Source organism: Monodelphis domestica, chromosome 1, assembly GCF_027887165.1.
Source record: "Monodelphis domestica isolate mMonDom1 chromosome 1, mMonDom1.pri, whole genome shotgun sequence".
In the NCBI taxonomy this organism is placed as follows: Eukaryota; Metazoa; Chordata; class Mammalia; order Didelphimorphia; family Didelphidae; genus Monodelphis; species Monodelphis domestica.
The window spans coordinates 168,407,964-168,424,862 of NC_077227.1; the positions used below are offsets into that span (position 1 = coordinate 168,407,964).

Consider the following 16,899-nt stretch of genomic DNA (forward strand, 5'->3'; position numbering starts at 1 on the left):
TGTGTGTGTGTGTGTGTGTGTGTGTGTGTGTGTGTGTGAAGTCCTTATTTACTTATCCATTTAATTTCAAATAGCTCCACTACTGCAGCTTGGCACTTGGGATTGAAGGTGATATTCCAGGTTAGGGTGTTCCCAGCACCTACTATTGAATTGACAGCAGGTTCTTGCAATGTTTCTGCATTTAGAATAGCTAGCAAAGCTCCCTTCTGTTGGTTCTCACTGCTTTAGTAAACATTACTATTTCCTTTTTGGAACCGACAACAATCAATTTGAAGCACATTCAAGGGGCTTGGGATGTTGAATTCATAGTACTGACAGAAGATGCCCAATTATATGGTTGTTTTCTCCCTAAAACTAGAAGAATAATTTACATTTTACCCTCAATATTGTAAAAACAAACAATTCTAAAAAGCTAAGAATGCTGATTAACAATGATCAACTCCAGATAAAGAAGAACAGATAGAGAACCAGACCTAGAGGTGAGATGTCCTGGATTCAAATCTGGCCTCAGATACTTCCTAACTGTGACCCAGAACAAGTCACTTAACCCCTATTGCTTATACTTTATCATTCTTCTGCCTTGGAACCATTATACAGTATTGATTCTAAGACAGAAGGAAAGGATTAAAAAAAAAAAGAATGTAGCCACTTTGTGAAAGAGAGATGATGGACTAATATTCAGAATAAGAAACACATTTTTGGATGTCACCCATGTGGCAATTTCTTTTGCTTGACTATACTTGTAATAAACAGGTTCTTTATTTCTATCCCTTTTTTTTAGGGGATGAGAAGAGTGAGAGAGAGGAAAGAGGAATGCTTGAGAACTGTTGGCTCCCAAAAATTAATTAATTAAAAAAATGAGCAGATTATGAATGCCTAGGTGGAAAAACTGAGAATATCTGTTCTCCCCCTCTCCCCTTTTTCTGTGGAAATGAAAACAAAACATGCCAAGGGCCTGATTTCATTGGTGTTAAGAATTATCCTACCAACACAAATTATAGCCTAGTTGTAATTTGGTCTTAAAAAGCTGCCTGAGGCTCAGAGAGATTGAAAGCCTTGCCTGTGGTCACACAGCTGGTAGGTGTCAGAGGTCAGAGAGTGGATTTAAAGGCAAGTATTTCTGACTCGAACTGCAACACTCTATCCACAGTGCTATACCACCTTAGAAATAAAAAGAGTTTTCAAAAATACTGGAGAAAATTTTAACACCTGCATATGAGTCTCACCGTAGCAACTTCAAACCCCATCACACACTTATGTGAGTCTGAGTGATTGGGAATCCTGTTATCAAGCTCCTTTAAGATCTAATGAGCTCTTCAAAGCTTCATTTTTTAAAGGCCTGCATTTTTTCCAACCTCTTTAGCATTTACTCATGGGGCCAACCTTTTTTTTGCTTTTAATCATTAAGTGCCAAATTTATTTTTTTAAGTAAAGTTTTTAAGAGGAGGAAGAGGGGAGACAGAGGGAGATGGAGACAGAGAGAGGTGGGGGGAAAAAGAGAAACATAGAGGGGGCAGGAGAGAGAGAGGGAGGGGGAGGGAGAGAGAGAGAGAGAGAGAGAGAGAGAGAGAGAGAGAGAGAGAGAGAGAGAGAGAGAGAGAGAGAGAAAGGCTGTACTCTTGAGAATCTAAAGAGTACTTGGGGGGTGCTTAAGGAAAGGTCCTATAGAATCATCCTAGCATGGTAGGAGTCTTCCACTCACTAGCTATGTGACTTTGAACAAGTCACTTCACCTTGCTTGGTCTCAAGTCCTTGATCTGTAAAATGAAGGCATTGACCCAGATCAATGGCTCTCAAACTGTGGGCCCCAGACTCTTGGGGGCCATGAAGTTATTGCAAGGGTTCTATAAACCATATGCTCACAAAGTATTGTCATTTGGGTTTTATTTGGCTCCAACAAAAGGGTGCATAAGGGGTTTTGTACTAGTGTTTTATATTATCAATGCTTCATTTGTGCCTAATAGAAGCAAGGGAGGGAGGGAATGCTTTCTGGCCTTCAGAATGAAATATGACCAGTTTTTTTCAGAGTGGCTTTTCTTTATGGTTTTTTTTCCCCCTCAATGAATTGATACAAAAAAGTGCAATTGCCATGATGTGGGAGTCCCAGAAAATTTTTGATGTGAAAAAGGGAATTCCTCAAAAAATATTCCAAAGAGGTTTATAACTACTGAACTACGGATGACCTCTAAAGGTTCTCTCACCCTCCGATTCTCCTTTAAAAAGTCTTCTAGAACAAGAAGGGAGCTCCTGTAGCCTAACTCTTCCATTAAAGACATTCAAGAGCTTTTAGAATCTTGTTTCTGTAGCATCTCTGATGACACTAGGCCAGGCCATGTGGCCACAGGAAGTAAATTAGTTTAGTTCAGGTGTATCCTATTGTGCTTAATGTTGTTTTCCCAGAAAAGTGAGTGGTTGGGGATTTGTATGTATATGTGAATGTAGAGTGTAATTAGTATTCCTGATTTCTGTTTGCATTTCAGTATTTAATACTAGACTGCTTTAGTGATTTCAGTGACTTGCTTCCCCTTTTTTTCAAATAAAATTTTGTGTTTTAAAGAACTGAAAGGCAGAAAATCAATGCTAGCTGCAACACAAGCCAGGAGTTGACCCAGAACTAGACTCTTAAGTGGAACTTTGAATTGTACATTTTGCCAGATGAAAAAAAGGTTGTATATTTGAGGCTCTGAACCATACTTGTATTAACAACTGACATTAAAATATCTTCTTGGGACTGGTGAAACAGTGTATACACATTAATGTATACAATTTAAATAATTAGTGATGATAATAATTAATAATGAGATGATGATGGCCAACAGAGCACCTTCCATATGTCAGACCCTATGCTAAATATTATATCATTATTATGTACAGTAACTTGCCCAAGTTTGCACAGCTAGAATAGTATCTGAGGCTGCATTTGAATTCAAATCTTTCTAACTAAAGGCCCAGCACTCTATCCACAACCTGATCTAACTACCCTTAAAATTCTATAATGCAAATGCTACAGGTATAATTCACTTTAATTGGTGGATGAGGAAACTGAGGCAGAAAGAAGTTAAGTAACTTGCACATAACATGAGGTGGGATTAAAACCTAGATTTTCCTGATTCCAAGTCCCATATTCAGTTCTAGGGACTGTTTTGTTTTTGTCTTTATACTACTATTCCTAGTATATTTAAATTGGTGCTTAATAAATGCTTATTGGAGGGAAGCTAGGAGCCTCAATGGATAGAAAGCTGGAGACTGGAGGTCTGTGATCCTGGACAAATCACTTATCCCCAATTGCCTAGACCTCATCATTCTTCTGCTTTGGAACTGATCCTTAGTATTGATTCTAAGACAGAAAGTAAGGACTAAAAAAATGTTTATTGGATAAAACAGAATTATCCATAATTTTTCAGCTTCAATCACAACAAAATATTTTGCCTTTGAATACTAAAAATGTGTGTTTTATATAAGCATCAGAGTATGAGACTGAGGTCTTAGCCTCAAGAACAATCTTCAGAGCCTACTCTAAAGTAGTACATCAATGACAAAAAGATCCATCATTTTGAGACACGGAAAGCATATTTCTGATTCAGAGGTTTACCATGGGAACTAATCAGCCATTACCTCATCTTGCATTTTTATGACTGTCAGTCGAGACTTTTCTGCCTCCATGGTTTTTTCCTTTAACTGTCTCTGCATTTCGGCAAGCTCTCTGCGATTTTTCTCCTTGTACTCATCCAGCTGGTTCTGGAGTTCCAGAGTTGACGTCCGTGAAACTTCCACAATATCAGCCATCTAGAGGAAAATATACACATGAATAAATGAAAAGATAAATTTATTAAGCATTACATACAGGGATGTTGTTACATACTAGGGATATCAAAATAAAGAAGCATGAAAAACCTGCCCTCAAGGAGCTTACATTCTAACAGAGGAAGATAAGGTATAAAAAACAGCTGGAGTTCGAAGGAGGGGAGGGTTTGTGGGGTTGTGGGAAAGGGGAGATGGCATGGTTTAGAAATGGCTGGTAAGGCAAGGTGGCTGGGTTCCACGTAAGATTAGGGAAAAGCTTGTTTGTCAGAGATGATAGTCAGTCCCAGAGGCAGTCTGAGTCTCAATCAGAGGACACAGATAAAGCCTATTTCATAGAGCTAGAAATCTAGCTTTTTACTCCTGATCTACCTAAGGAATGTCATCCTGAGGAGTCTAAATAATACAGTGGGGAAAAAACAAACCAAAGACTTGGCATCAAAAGACTTGAAGTTTGAGACCCAGCTTTGTCCCATACCAGCTTTGTGTCCTTGGAAAAGTCAGTGCCCTCTTTGGGCTGGTTTTCTCATCAATTAAATTAGAATATTGACTATATCCTCTTGGTGGTCCCTTTTAGCCCCAAATCCTCTGACCTGATATACTGCTGAATATACCTTACCCTTCCATAGTGGACAATTTTTTCTCCCTAAAGACTTTACAAAGAGCCTGGGGGCAGAGGTTAACACTATAGGTTGAAGGTCACCCTCTTTGAAGAAAAAAATTTTCTTTTGATGTAATCTTCTGAAGGACATCTGCTTGGTTCATTTTGTACAGCTCTGATGATGAGTACCCTTCATCTCATTAAAAAATGACCTATTCAGGGCTAAAGTCTTATGCATGTATGCAGAACCCATGTGACAAGACCATTAAAACCAGCAGGAGCTGTTATCTCAAAAAAAAAAAAAATACTAGTCTCAGATATTTAAAAAAAAGACATGGAGTTCACTTAACCCCAAATCTGAATGTTTTGGACCAGGAAACTGAGGAACATGAAGGGATGAGAAGGCATAGGGAAAGTGTAGCAGACAAAAGTGACCATGTACCTACTTCCCATGAGTTAAATCTCATATTTGAAGCTAATGATTTTTTTGAGCTTAACTCTCCAAGTTATCCTGTATCTATCTTGTTTTATATAACTATTTGCAATGTTCTCTCCCCTATTCAAATGTAAGCTCCTTGAGGAAAGTTTTTGTCATTCTTTGTATTATCCTAGAGCTTAGTACAGTGCCTCAAGCACAACAGGTACTTAATATAGGTCTATTAACTTGACTTGACTTCAAAGGTTTTTACTATATAGGAACCACTCATCTCCTTAGTGCTTCCTTCCTACCTTGCAAGGCCTCCTTACCTCCTTGTGCAGTTTCTCAATGGTCTTGTCCAGTTGCCATCGTTCATTTTCCATTTCATTCTTCAGCCTTCTTAATTGTTCCTTCTGGTCTGTTTCATCTTGTAACTTCTCAGAAAGATGTTGCTGCTCCTGTGTGGCCTGGCTGAGATTTTTCTATATATGGGATAAGGGATGGAGTAGAGATGGTTAGAGGAATAAAATGCAACATTGTTAACTTCTCAGCACCAGCCATGAAAATAGTATGGTACAGGGGATTTTCCATAAATACTGAAAGGCACTGAAACAATGAAAAAAGAAGTAGGTAAAGGTAAGGCTCATTCTCATTTCAATATTTCAAGAACCTATAATTTCAGCAGAGTGGGTATTCCTTTCAAGTCCCAACCTCTCTTTTAAAGTGGATGGGCTCAGGGAACTCAAAAAAGTCATTATCCTGAGCCCAATCTAGTGAGGAACTTCTTGTAACTTAGCTAAGCTTGACTGGAGATGATACTCACTCTTTTTAATTTTTTAAATAAAGATATTTTATTATCCCAATTACATGTAATAATAATTTTCAACATACATTATACAAAATTATAAGACCCAAACTGTCTCTTCCTCTCCAGCACCTCAGAGATAGTACGCAATTTGATCTTGGCCATACAGGTATTATCATGAAAACACACTTCCATATTAGTTGTTGCTGCAAGAGCACTTTTATACAAAAGCAAACCCCATCCCCCCCCCCAATCATAACTACACTGATTTGAAAGATAGTATGCTTTGATCCACATCCACCCAACTGCAACAATTCTTTCTACAAAAGTGAATAACATTCCCTATGATAAGTCTTTCAGGTTTATCCCAGATCATTCCATAACTGAGAGTAGGATGGCACTCACTCTTACCTGGACATATAGTAAAAGTGGTTCTAGGTGGTTCTAGCCACATCTTTTCCTCTCCAATGATGCATCTCTCTAGGACTTTGGATGCTATTTTATATTTTCTTATTAGGACAAAGAAAGGATATTTTACACACACACACACACACACACTCTCTCTCACTCACTTATATAACATTGGTATATATTTATGTATTTTTATAAAAAATACATGTAATTTTATACATTTGTGGTACCCACACACATCATTATATCTATATTCCTGAAAATCTTAATGTAGTTTTAAGCTTTTAATTAGAAAACTTTACTAAGACTTTTGGGATCCCCTATATACAACATATATACTAATCTAAGAATTTTTTCTTGTTGTTGGTTTTTAAAGACCTTCTCTATTACTTTTACTACTCCTTTTGTTTTCCAAATCAGTGGCCAAATGGGGAGAGAAGAGAAATTAATTTTCAAAATCAGTTTTTTCCTGTGAATTTGAAAATATATTCATGGTGGCAGAGAAAGGCCACAGAAATGAAGGGATGGTAAAGAAAGATACTTGTATCATTATTTGCTAGGAATTAAGTCTTTAAAAACAAGAGACCAAGAGATAGAAAACGATTACCTTTAAATACCAAATAAGACTTTTTCAATTTGTTGGTTGGTTTTGTTGTACTGTAACTCCCTCCATTTTTTTTTCCAGGAGCTCTTAACCTTGAGGTCCCTAATTTTGTTTTTATGTATTTCCATATAATTGGTTTCCTTTAAAATCCTATTTTATACATTTAAAAACATTATTATGAGAGAAAGGTCAAAGGACTAAGGAACCAAAAAAAAAGTTTTTTTAAGAACTCTTGCTCGAGGAAATATCTGTCTGGGGAAAGGAAGGAAAGATAACACTGAGAAATGTAGCTGAGAAAAAGAAGATGTTAATAACATTTTTATTAAAAAACAAAAAATACTTTTCAGGCAATAAAATCAGCAGATAAGAGATAATAATGATAATAAGGAGAGTAGGGCCAGACTACTATCACTGTCATTTGAACTTCACAACAACCCTATAAGATTGATGCTATCATTATCCCTATTTTGCAGATAAAGAAAATGAGGCTGAGAAAGTTAAGACTTGTCAGCATCATACAGCACATAAGTGTCAATGGTAGATATAAACTTGGGTTTTCCTGACTCTAAGTCTGGCTCTTTATCCTCTATGCCAGAAGTGTCTAACATGTAGCCAACAGCATTCCCAATGGTAGATTGAACCATATTAAAATAAAAATGGGAGGGGGCATCTAATTGGTTCAGTGGATAAAGAGCCAGACACGGAAATGGGAGGCCATGGGTTCAAATCTGGGCTCAGATACTTCCAAACAGTCTGGGCAAGTCACAATTATAATCTCAATTGCCTAGCCCTTACCATTCTTCTGTTTTAGATATATATATATATATACAATATACAGTACTGATTCTAAGATGGAAAGTAAGAGTTTAAAAAATAAAAAAGTAAAGTAAGCAGTCCTAAAGGCAAATATTATCCCTCAAATTTTCTCAATCTACTTAGGGCTAGAATGAGTTCGTTGAGTTTCTATCACTTTAAAACAGGTACAACAATGAGAAAGCAGATATAAAAACTCATATTGTTAAGAAGACAGCATACAAAGTATTAAATTCATCAGACTCTAAAGATCAATAGCCTCCACTAAAATTCTTCTCCAAAGCTACATATAAATATAAATATATATGTGTGTGTGTATACACACACACACACACACACACACACAATCACACACCCATACATGTGCATGCACGTGCGTGGACACACATGCATGCACACGCACATACTTTCATCTTAGAATCATTGTATGTTGGTTCCAAGACAGAAAAGTCTTAAGAGCTAGACAATTGGCATTAAGTGATTTGTACAGATAACTAGGAAGTGTCTGAGGCCATATTTGAACCCAGGATTTCCCATCTCTAGGCCAGGCTCTCAATCCACTGAGCCATCTAGTTGGCCCATCCAAAAATCTGTATTGAAGCAACTCTGGTTTCACAAAGTGAAAGGTTCAGAGAAACCCACACCCAGCTCCAAAGGTTCTGAGTAGAGATCCATCAGATTCACCTACTTAAGTTCACCAGCACAAAAGATAAATTGGGGGTTGGGGGGAGAAGTTCCCCCCTAGTTCAGTAACTCAGAAATATCACCAATAATCAATCAAATAAGCAAATGATTGTTAAGCATCAACTATTTGCCAGAGAGCGTGCTAAAGGAATGGAGAGATTTATATCTGTTTCAGGAGAGAGGAGGAACCCACAGAGATAAAATGCAGAATCTTTTAGATATGAGATAAGATGTGACAGAATATTAAACACCCAAGACTTTGAAATTTTGAAATTTAAAAATCTTAGAGAAGTCTTTTTAAAAAGCCAATGATTCTCTCCTTGTTCTTATAGAGAGCTAAACACTCTTTTAAGCAGTAATCTTCAAAACACAAGAAAATTACTAAGACCAGTCTACATTTGTGCCAATTTTTAGATGGAAAACAAATGGAATCTGAGTCTAATAAACACAGTCTGTCTAGACAGCATGATTATTGTGGAATTATTTCTGAGTACAAACAATGTAGGTAAGACAATGAGTGGCTAAAATTTCCAGCTGAAAGTGAATTGCAAACATTGATACCGTTGTTTTCATTGCACAAAGACTTTAGGGATATTCTATATTAATATTTTCAAATTGTATAGTACTGAACAATTCACAAGAATCTTTCACATACATGAAACATTTCTTCCACAAAAATGCCACAAGGAACATGTTTTGAAAATAGCTAAGGGAATGAGAGTTAGTATCATTATTCCAAAACCCTTGTTGAGTTAGCCAAGGCAAGTATTATTAGCCCAGTTTGGCTGAGGATTTGCTTAAGATGTCACTTATAGAAAGTAGCTGAGCCAGAGCCTGAATGAACTAACTCCAAGACCAAGGCTCTTCCCATTACCCCATACTACTAGTCTGACAGAGCAGCCTTTTGCACAGCTGGGAAAACAGACCCCCTTACCCCCCAAAAAAGGCATGTCAAAAATAATTTCCAAAGCACAAATAGAAATTCCAGAGGAAAAAAGCACATTAAAATCTCCAGGCTTTTGGCCACTATTTGTTCCGTAAGAGAATTAGCTGTTGACTATAGATTTACAGCTGGTGAAATCCTTCAGTATGTGTGAAACCTCCTGATATGACAGGACAAAGACACAGATGTTCTCAGATGTGTAAAAGCTGGGCCAGGATTGAGTGTTTTCTCCTCTTCTGTTTCCAAATTGCTTACAAACTAAAATCCATCTGCAATACCCAATTCTCCCTTTCTTTCCTTTTCTGTTCAAGGAAAGCTATCTTTTCTCATCCACCAATGTTTCAGATTATATTATGAGTCTCTAGTTATTTGTATATATGTCTAATGTCCCCAATTAGATTTAAGCTCCATATGGGTAGCAGCTATAACTTATTTCATCTTTGGAATACCAGCACTTAGCACAATGCTTTGAACGTGGTAGGCATTCAACAAATGGTAGTTGAAATTTAACTACTGGAGGAAAAAATTCAGTGCTTTGCAATTATAATGACCAAACCTGGCCTGGTAGCAAAAATGAGAAAACACATCTTCTTTGTGAAGGACTCTGGATTTAGAAGACTAAACACACTTTTAGAGTCAGGTGATATGTTTTGCTGAAGTGCCAGGTTTTATTTTTCCTATTGTTATTGAAAAGAAGATTCCCTAAGTAGGGGAGGAGTAGGAGGTACGTGTTCAGAAATGAAGATGAGTTTTTAAAAAGATAATAAAAATTTCAAATATAGAAATTGAATTCTTATAGCCATTCTACAACAAACATAATCCAATGACCCTTAAAATGCCACATCACTTTGTTAGAAAAAACTACTGCACACAATAAAACAATCAGATCATGAGAGTATTAATTAAACCTCACCAGCAGATCAGTGTTCATGGCAAATTTAAATTATTAAACATGAACTGAAGAAAAGTCACGGAGGCCAAATGCAATTTCAGAACCAAGCTCTACATAACCAATGACATTGTCCCCAGTTTTGCTAACAAAAGTAAGACCATCTGCCCCATAATCGACACAAGTGGCTAGTGTCATCTATTCAACATTTCAAAACCTTTTTGCCCCTTCCACCTGTCCTATTCTTTGTTCTGGTTTCAAAGGATGGGATGAATTTTCTTCTTGTTAAAGCTAATTTCCTCATGTCTTCTCTCATCTTTTACAAGAGGATCTTACAATTTTCCCTATTTCCCTTTTATTCTGAGCCTCTTTCTATCTACCATCTTGAAATATCCCATATCCTTGAAAACCTTCCATTAAACTTCTTTTTCTTGAGCTATTTGTCCTTTAGCTCTCCCCTTTTCCACTACTAACCATCTAGAACAGCGGTTCTCAACCTCTCAATTTGTAGCAATAAGAATACATAATGCATATCAGGTATTTACATTCCGAATCATAACAATGGTCACGGTATTAGAAAGGTTGAGAACCACAGATCTAGAATGAATATTGTCCAGTCACTTCTCAGACCTTTCCATCTGATTCCTCTGATTCCTCTAACCTTTTGACTACTCTCTTTCAAGATTACCAAAGAGCTCTTAATTCTAGATTCAATGGCCTTTGTCAATATTTATCTTCTTTAACCATTCTGCAGGTTTGGTCATTGTCAATAGCTCCCCCCTCCCCCAAAGTCTCTCTCCCACCTTGGCTTCTGTAATACTACTCTCTCCTAGTTCTATCCCTCTGATTGTATCTTTCCCGTCCCCTCTGATGCATCATCATCTATTTCCAGTTTCCTAAGCATGAGTGCCTCCAAAGCTCAGTCCTAAGCTCTCTTCTTTTCTTTCTCTATATTCTCTTCTTTGGTGATTTCATCTTCTCCCAAAGGTTCCTCTACACCAAGAAGTTTTAGCTTTCTTTTTTTTTCCCCCTGTGGCAGCAGGGTGAGGGTGGGGGGGGGGGTCATGGATCCCTTTGGAAACCTATGGACATCTTCTAAGAACTTTTTTAAATAATTGAAAGAAATGTCAAATTTCAGTTAGACATCAGTGAAAATAAATTTGTAATTTTTTTCCAACCAAATTAATGAATGGGAACATTTGTACATAGACCTTTTGGGGGTGGAGCCACAGACTGTAGGTTAAGAATCTTTGTTCTATAAGAATGACTCAAATCCATATACATGCCATCTCCCTTTCCCTCCCTCCCTTTCCTCAACTCCATATTACTAACTGCTTGCTAGTCATTCCTATCTGGCTATCCTTTCTATTCTGCAAAAATTAACAGGTTCAAAATTTAATTCATCATCTTCCCCTAAAATTTTTCCTTCTCTAAGCTCCCTTATTTCTATTTAGGGTATTATCTTCCTCCCAATATCCAAATTTTAAAACCCTAAGATCGATGGACTTTTTCATCACCCTAATTCCCAATATCCAATCAATTACCAAGCCTTATTGATTCTATCTTAACAACATTTTACATATCTATCTCTCTCTATTCAGAGTCACTACCTGAGTTCAGGCCCTTATTACCAATCACCTAAGATTATTACATTAATATCCCAATGGGCTTTTTCTGACTCCCAGCTCTCCCTTCTCAAAGTCATCCTCCATATGGATGCGAAAATAACCTTCCTAGAGTACAGGCCTGATAATGTGATTTCTCAGCTCTCTGCTTAGTCCCCTTCTGCCTTTAGAATGAAATGCATTGTTCTCACACATCCCCTTTTTTTAAACCCAATTGGGACTAAGTATCAGTTCCAATAAGAGCAAATAAAACCACTGATTTCCAGACCCTGTGAGTTTGTTTAGAGTGTGAGAAGTAATCACTGAGTGCATAGTATTTTCCAGCTTCAAACAGTCATTTTTAAATTGGTCTCTGAACGTTTTTCACCACTTAGCACTCTCATGTGCCTGAAGTTCTATTTTTCACAAATGGAATGATTCTGTCCTTCTCTATAACTCTCCAAAATATCTAATTTTTGGTGCTGAGAAACATTACCTGCCTGAGGGCAGTTTCAAGTGTTCTTTCTTTAAAAATCATGGGCATGGGTTGGGAAGGCTACCATAAAACACAAGATAGATTATACAGATGTCATTGTATAAAGTCATACCTTTTAAAAAAAAAACCATCTACCAACAGAACATCCCAATCTTCCAAGAATCTAGAGATGTTGGATGGCAGCAGCTGCCTAGTTTTAATTAAAATCCTTATGATAACTGATTTTGTAAGCTTGTAGTCTAGTACAATTTCTCAGAAGAGGAAAATGGATTTGTTTTTAAAAGACTACTATGACAGATTTGGGGAAATGATTATGTAGACCTTTCTATAAAATTCCCATTTCACCTACTGAAAACTGTCAAGTTTCTAAGGATCTGATGTCTAAATGACACTTCATGAGACAGCCAGAGAAATGATTAAAAGTTGTCATACATCATAACTGAAAGATGGCAGGAATCCTACCAGTGAGAGAAGAAAAGATGAAAAAATGTCTGTACATTATTTGGGTCTAATTGATTTGGGGCTTCATTGAAAAGAGATTAAAAGGAGTACCCCTTAATTTTTTTACCTTAATGTCCTCTAGCTGATTCTCCAGAGTCCTTTTTGCTGAGAGTATTTCCTTTTCTTGTTCTCTGGCACTTAAAAGGGCCTCTTCTAATTGCTGCTTTTCTCCCTATAATAATTTAAAAAAAAAAGAGGGGACAATACACTGAGACCAAGAGAAACTGTGCCAATACAGCTGCCAATGTGGGATAAAATAAGCTCCAAGAATAGGAAAAAATGTAGATACAACAAAGAGTGTCATCATATACAGAGAGAGTTGTAGTCTAGTCATGTCAGATTCTTCATGAACTCATTTGGGATTTTCTTGGCAAAGATACCAGAGTGGTTTAAAATTTCCTTCTCCAGCTCATTTTACAGATGAGGAAACTGAGGCAAACAGTGAAGTGACTTGCCCAGGGTCTCATAGCTAATAAGTATGTGAGAACAGATTTGAATTCAGGAAGATGAGTCTTCCTGACTCTAGACCCTGCTGTCTATCCATAGCAGCACTTAGCAAAAGGCTGTTACTAGATGCAAGATGGCCCCCAACAAATAGCAGTACTCCTTTGTGTATAGCTATCACCCTAGATGGATATAAAGTAAAATTTCATTTAAGGCAATAACATTGGGAAACAGAACATATAAGTTTTATTTGACTACTCAGGGTTGTAAATGAGAACATCTATTTTTAAGTACTTTTACAATACAAGCAATTAAATGCAATACATGTAATTAAGTTCCTGCTTTATTTAGCTTTTCTCTCTTTTTCCCTTTTGGTAACTACTATTAATGGTCACTTCCCCTCCCCTTCCAGACCGCCTCCCAGCATATCCCCTATAAAAATCAACCCTGTAAGTGTTGGCAAATGAAATAACTAAGATGAGTATGAATTATGTCTTTTAAATAGAGTAAGAAGAAAGCCTAAAAGTTTATTTCAGTGGCCTGAAACACATGAGCTTTAAAGTACATGGGCTTGGTGATAGTTATTACAGTTGCTTGGAGTTCTTTTACTTCTGGGTTCTTGGCTCTTATCCAAGAATCTGAGGCTGACCTTTTCATAAGTAAAGTTTTACTGGGAATATGCATCTGTCAGTGCTGTATACACACACAGAAACAGACAGACAGACACATGCATAGCACTGTTTCCACACTTCTTTATTAGCTCCTCTCATGTTTACCCAACTCCACATGGGACTAACAGTGATTCTTGTTGCACAAAAGACTTGAACATTGATTTTTCCTGTCAAATTATGATTTAAATCTATTCTTGCCTCAAAACATTTCCCTCCCCTATACGTAGGGAAAAGGCAACAAGAACACATGTCACTAAATCTATGTTTGACCCAGTAATTCTTACCTCATATTTCTTTATTTTTTCCTTCATTTTGACATCATCTAATTTCATCTCATCAACCACTGTCTGAAGTTTTGTCATGCTCACTTCTAGTTCTTTGATTTTTTTCTGTAGTTTCTCATTTTCTTCAGTTAGGATTTTCACCTGATTTTCTGCTTCCACCTGTGTAGGTTGTGAGGCGCTACTCCGATGGGCTAAGACTGCAACATTCTACAAAAAAGCATGTAGAAGGGGGATGTTAGAACTCTTCTGGATGGTGGGGAGCTAAGATGCTCTTGAATGAACATGATCATTCAGCTGGCAAGAGGTAAAAAGAGAAACAGGGAGTGTTCCCCCCTCATCACTTCCTTTTGTTCAATCAACCAATGAGCAATTATTGATTGCAATATTTGAAACCCTAATATGTAGGAGACCCTGGGAATAAAAAGATGAAGAATGAAAGAACTTCTACTCTAATAATGGAGACAATAAGTTCATACATAATTATAACTAGAATAAATGAAAATAAAGACATAGCCATTAAAAACAAAGTAATTTGGGAAGGAGGATACAGTGTTTAAGGGTAGGGAAGGGAAGATCATGAAAGGTTTTATATAGAAAGTGGTACTTGATTTGTGTCTTGAAGGAAGAGAGAACTCTTTGGAGGTGAAGAGAGAGTACAAGAACAGAGACCAGTTTCACTAGATCACAGAGTGCAGTAGTGGAAGTAGTGTACTATGTCGTACATTTGTTTAGCAAGTCTATTTCTCTGGCTAGGAAGCTTTATCTTTCTAAAATGAATGCTACTTAGGAGCTAGTAGTTTTCTATCTCTAAATTATTTCAAGCAGTTCTCAGATCAATTGCAAAATTGCATGTATAGTTTGCTTAAATTATAGAACTCATTCCATGAGAAATGAAACCTGTCTTTGCCAGTAAAAGCCATTTGCATTTATGATGTTGCTGAACATGTTAAATTTCCCTTTCAGATAAAATAATTGTTGTTATATATAATACAGAAACTGATTTTCTGATAGGCTAGCTAAATGCCAATCTTATATAAAAATAGTTTCAAGTGATTAAGTTACCTTAACTCAGTATACAGAGCAAGACCTTAAGATCTAACTCTTTTTCATGAGACATTTCCTCAAATTCACTTGTTTTCCTTATTCTATCTGTACACATAGTTTACACTGATCACCTTCTTTACAACTATATTATAAATCAAAACTTCAAAAGTGGTCAAGAAACATTTCTACAGACGCGTAGTAAGAAAATCATAAACCAGGAACATAGCTATTTAAAAAAAAAAAAGGTTTATTTAGTCTTCTCATAAGTCTTTGAGATAAGTAGTCAGAGTAAAAAGTAGAAGGAGTACTAGCTTTGTAGTCAAAGACCAAGGTTCAAATTCTACCTTTGGTACTTAGGATTTGTGTGAATTTCAATCAGTTAAAATTTCTTCACCCATGAAAGGAGGGGTTTGAACTAAATGACTTCTGAGGTCCCTTCAGAATGTAGATCTGAGTGTTATCAACCCCATTTGATAGTTGAGGAAACTTATACCCTATTCATGACCAAATAGTCAATAAGTATGTGAGCAAGATATTGGACCCAGAAATTGAGCCTGGATCTTATCATTCCAAAGCCTCTTTTGTTCATCTGACCTCTGGTAGAAGTATTTATTTGTAAATAGACAGGAGAAGGCAATTGGAATAAGGACTTATTCCCAGGAGAATTGTATTCTTTGCTTGTAGAAACTCTTTGGAAAATTTTAAAACTTTCAACAATAATAAAGCAGAAGGTTGTGTTCTCTAGAAATTTGCCATCTAAAATACCAAGTTATAATACCCTTAAAACACCCAATTCAAATGTTAATTCATTATACCTGAAAAGTTGCACAGGGTTCAAAGCAACTTCATGCAACGTTTCTCAATCCTGTATTATGTGCCAGATACTCTCTGTTAGACAAAGACTAAAGTAGATAACATCTGACCCCAAGAAGTTTACATTCTGCTGGGAGGTCAGGACTTAATTGGTATATAGCCAAAAGATCAGTGATCTCATCAATAAGGATTCTTCTGCAATTGGCAAAGATTATCATTTTATCCTATGTGATTTTTATACATGTTCTCTAATAAGTCTGGCATGGCTGGGTTGGGGATGGTAGTGGTGATCTAATGTGCTTGGAGTCTTTCTTTATATATCTCTTGATACTTCCTAAATGCTTATGGAGTATTTGGACTCTGTAAGGGAGGATAAGCTTCTCAGGTTTCCCATCCTTTTTTGCTAAATGACTAAATATTTTTCCTGGTCATATATTTTTCTCACAGGATCCCTGCTTCTCCTGAATAACATTTTCCTGACAATATGTAATAGCCTATTAATGCACACAGATTAAGCATATAAAATAATTTGAGACAAGGAGGACTAAGGGAAATAAGAGAAGTCATAAATTAAGTTTTGAAAGACAAAAAAGAATGACAGACATGAAGACATGAGTAAGGAATACATTCTAGACATGGAGGGAGTAGTTTGTACAAAAGACATGGGGGCAGATGAGTGATGCAAGTTAGAAAAATCAATAGTTTATTTTTGCTGGAAATTAAGGAGGATGCAAAGAAGAGGAATATCATAATCTAAAAAGGTATATGAGTCAGACTACATAGGGAACTAAATGCCAATCAAAGTAATTTTACCAGAGGGAAGCACAAAATTTTGATTAGGAAAGATCAGAACTATGTCCTTGGAAAATCATAATGGCAGCTAATTGAAAAATGGATTGGAAGAGAAGAACCGGGAGGTAGGAAGATCAATTCCAAGTGAGAGCTGATCAAAAGTGGTAGCTATATGAATGGAGAAAAGGGGATCCAAGGGGAGTTTACATATGATTGGATAGGTCTATGGAATATAAAAGAGTAAAAGCTGACACAAGTTTCAAACCTGGATGTCTTCAGAA

The 16,899-nt window shown here is 36.7% G+C and overlaps 1 protein-coding gene across 2 annotated transcripts in view; it reads right to left on the minus strand.

Annotated features, from left to right (window-relative positions):
- The window catches only part of CGNL1 (cingulin like 1), a 193,571-nt gene that overhangs the window by 33,418 nt on the left and 143,254 nt on the right, over positions 1-16,899 (minus strand). For both annotated transcript variants that reach the window (XM_001377830.4, XM_056809509.1), the window contains exons 9-12: positions 13,970-14,176; positions 12,638-12,742; positions 5,150-5,302; positions 3,616-3,786 (exon numbers count right to left, since the gene is read on the minus strand). In XM_001377830.4, coding sequence (XP_001377867.2) covers positions 3,616-3,786; positions 5,150-5,302; positions 12,638-12,742; positions 13,970-14,176 — 636 coding nt within the window. The remainder of the gene's footprint in view (positions 1-3,615; positions 3,787-5,149; positions 5,303-12,637; positions 12,743-13,969; positions 14,177-16,899) is intronic.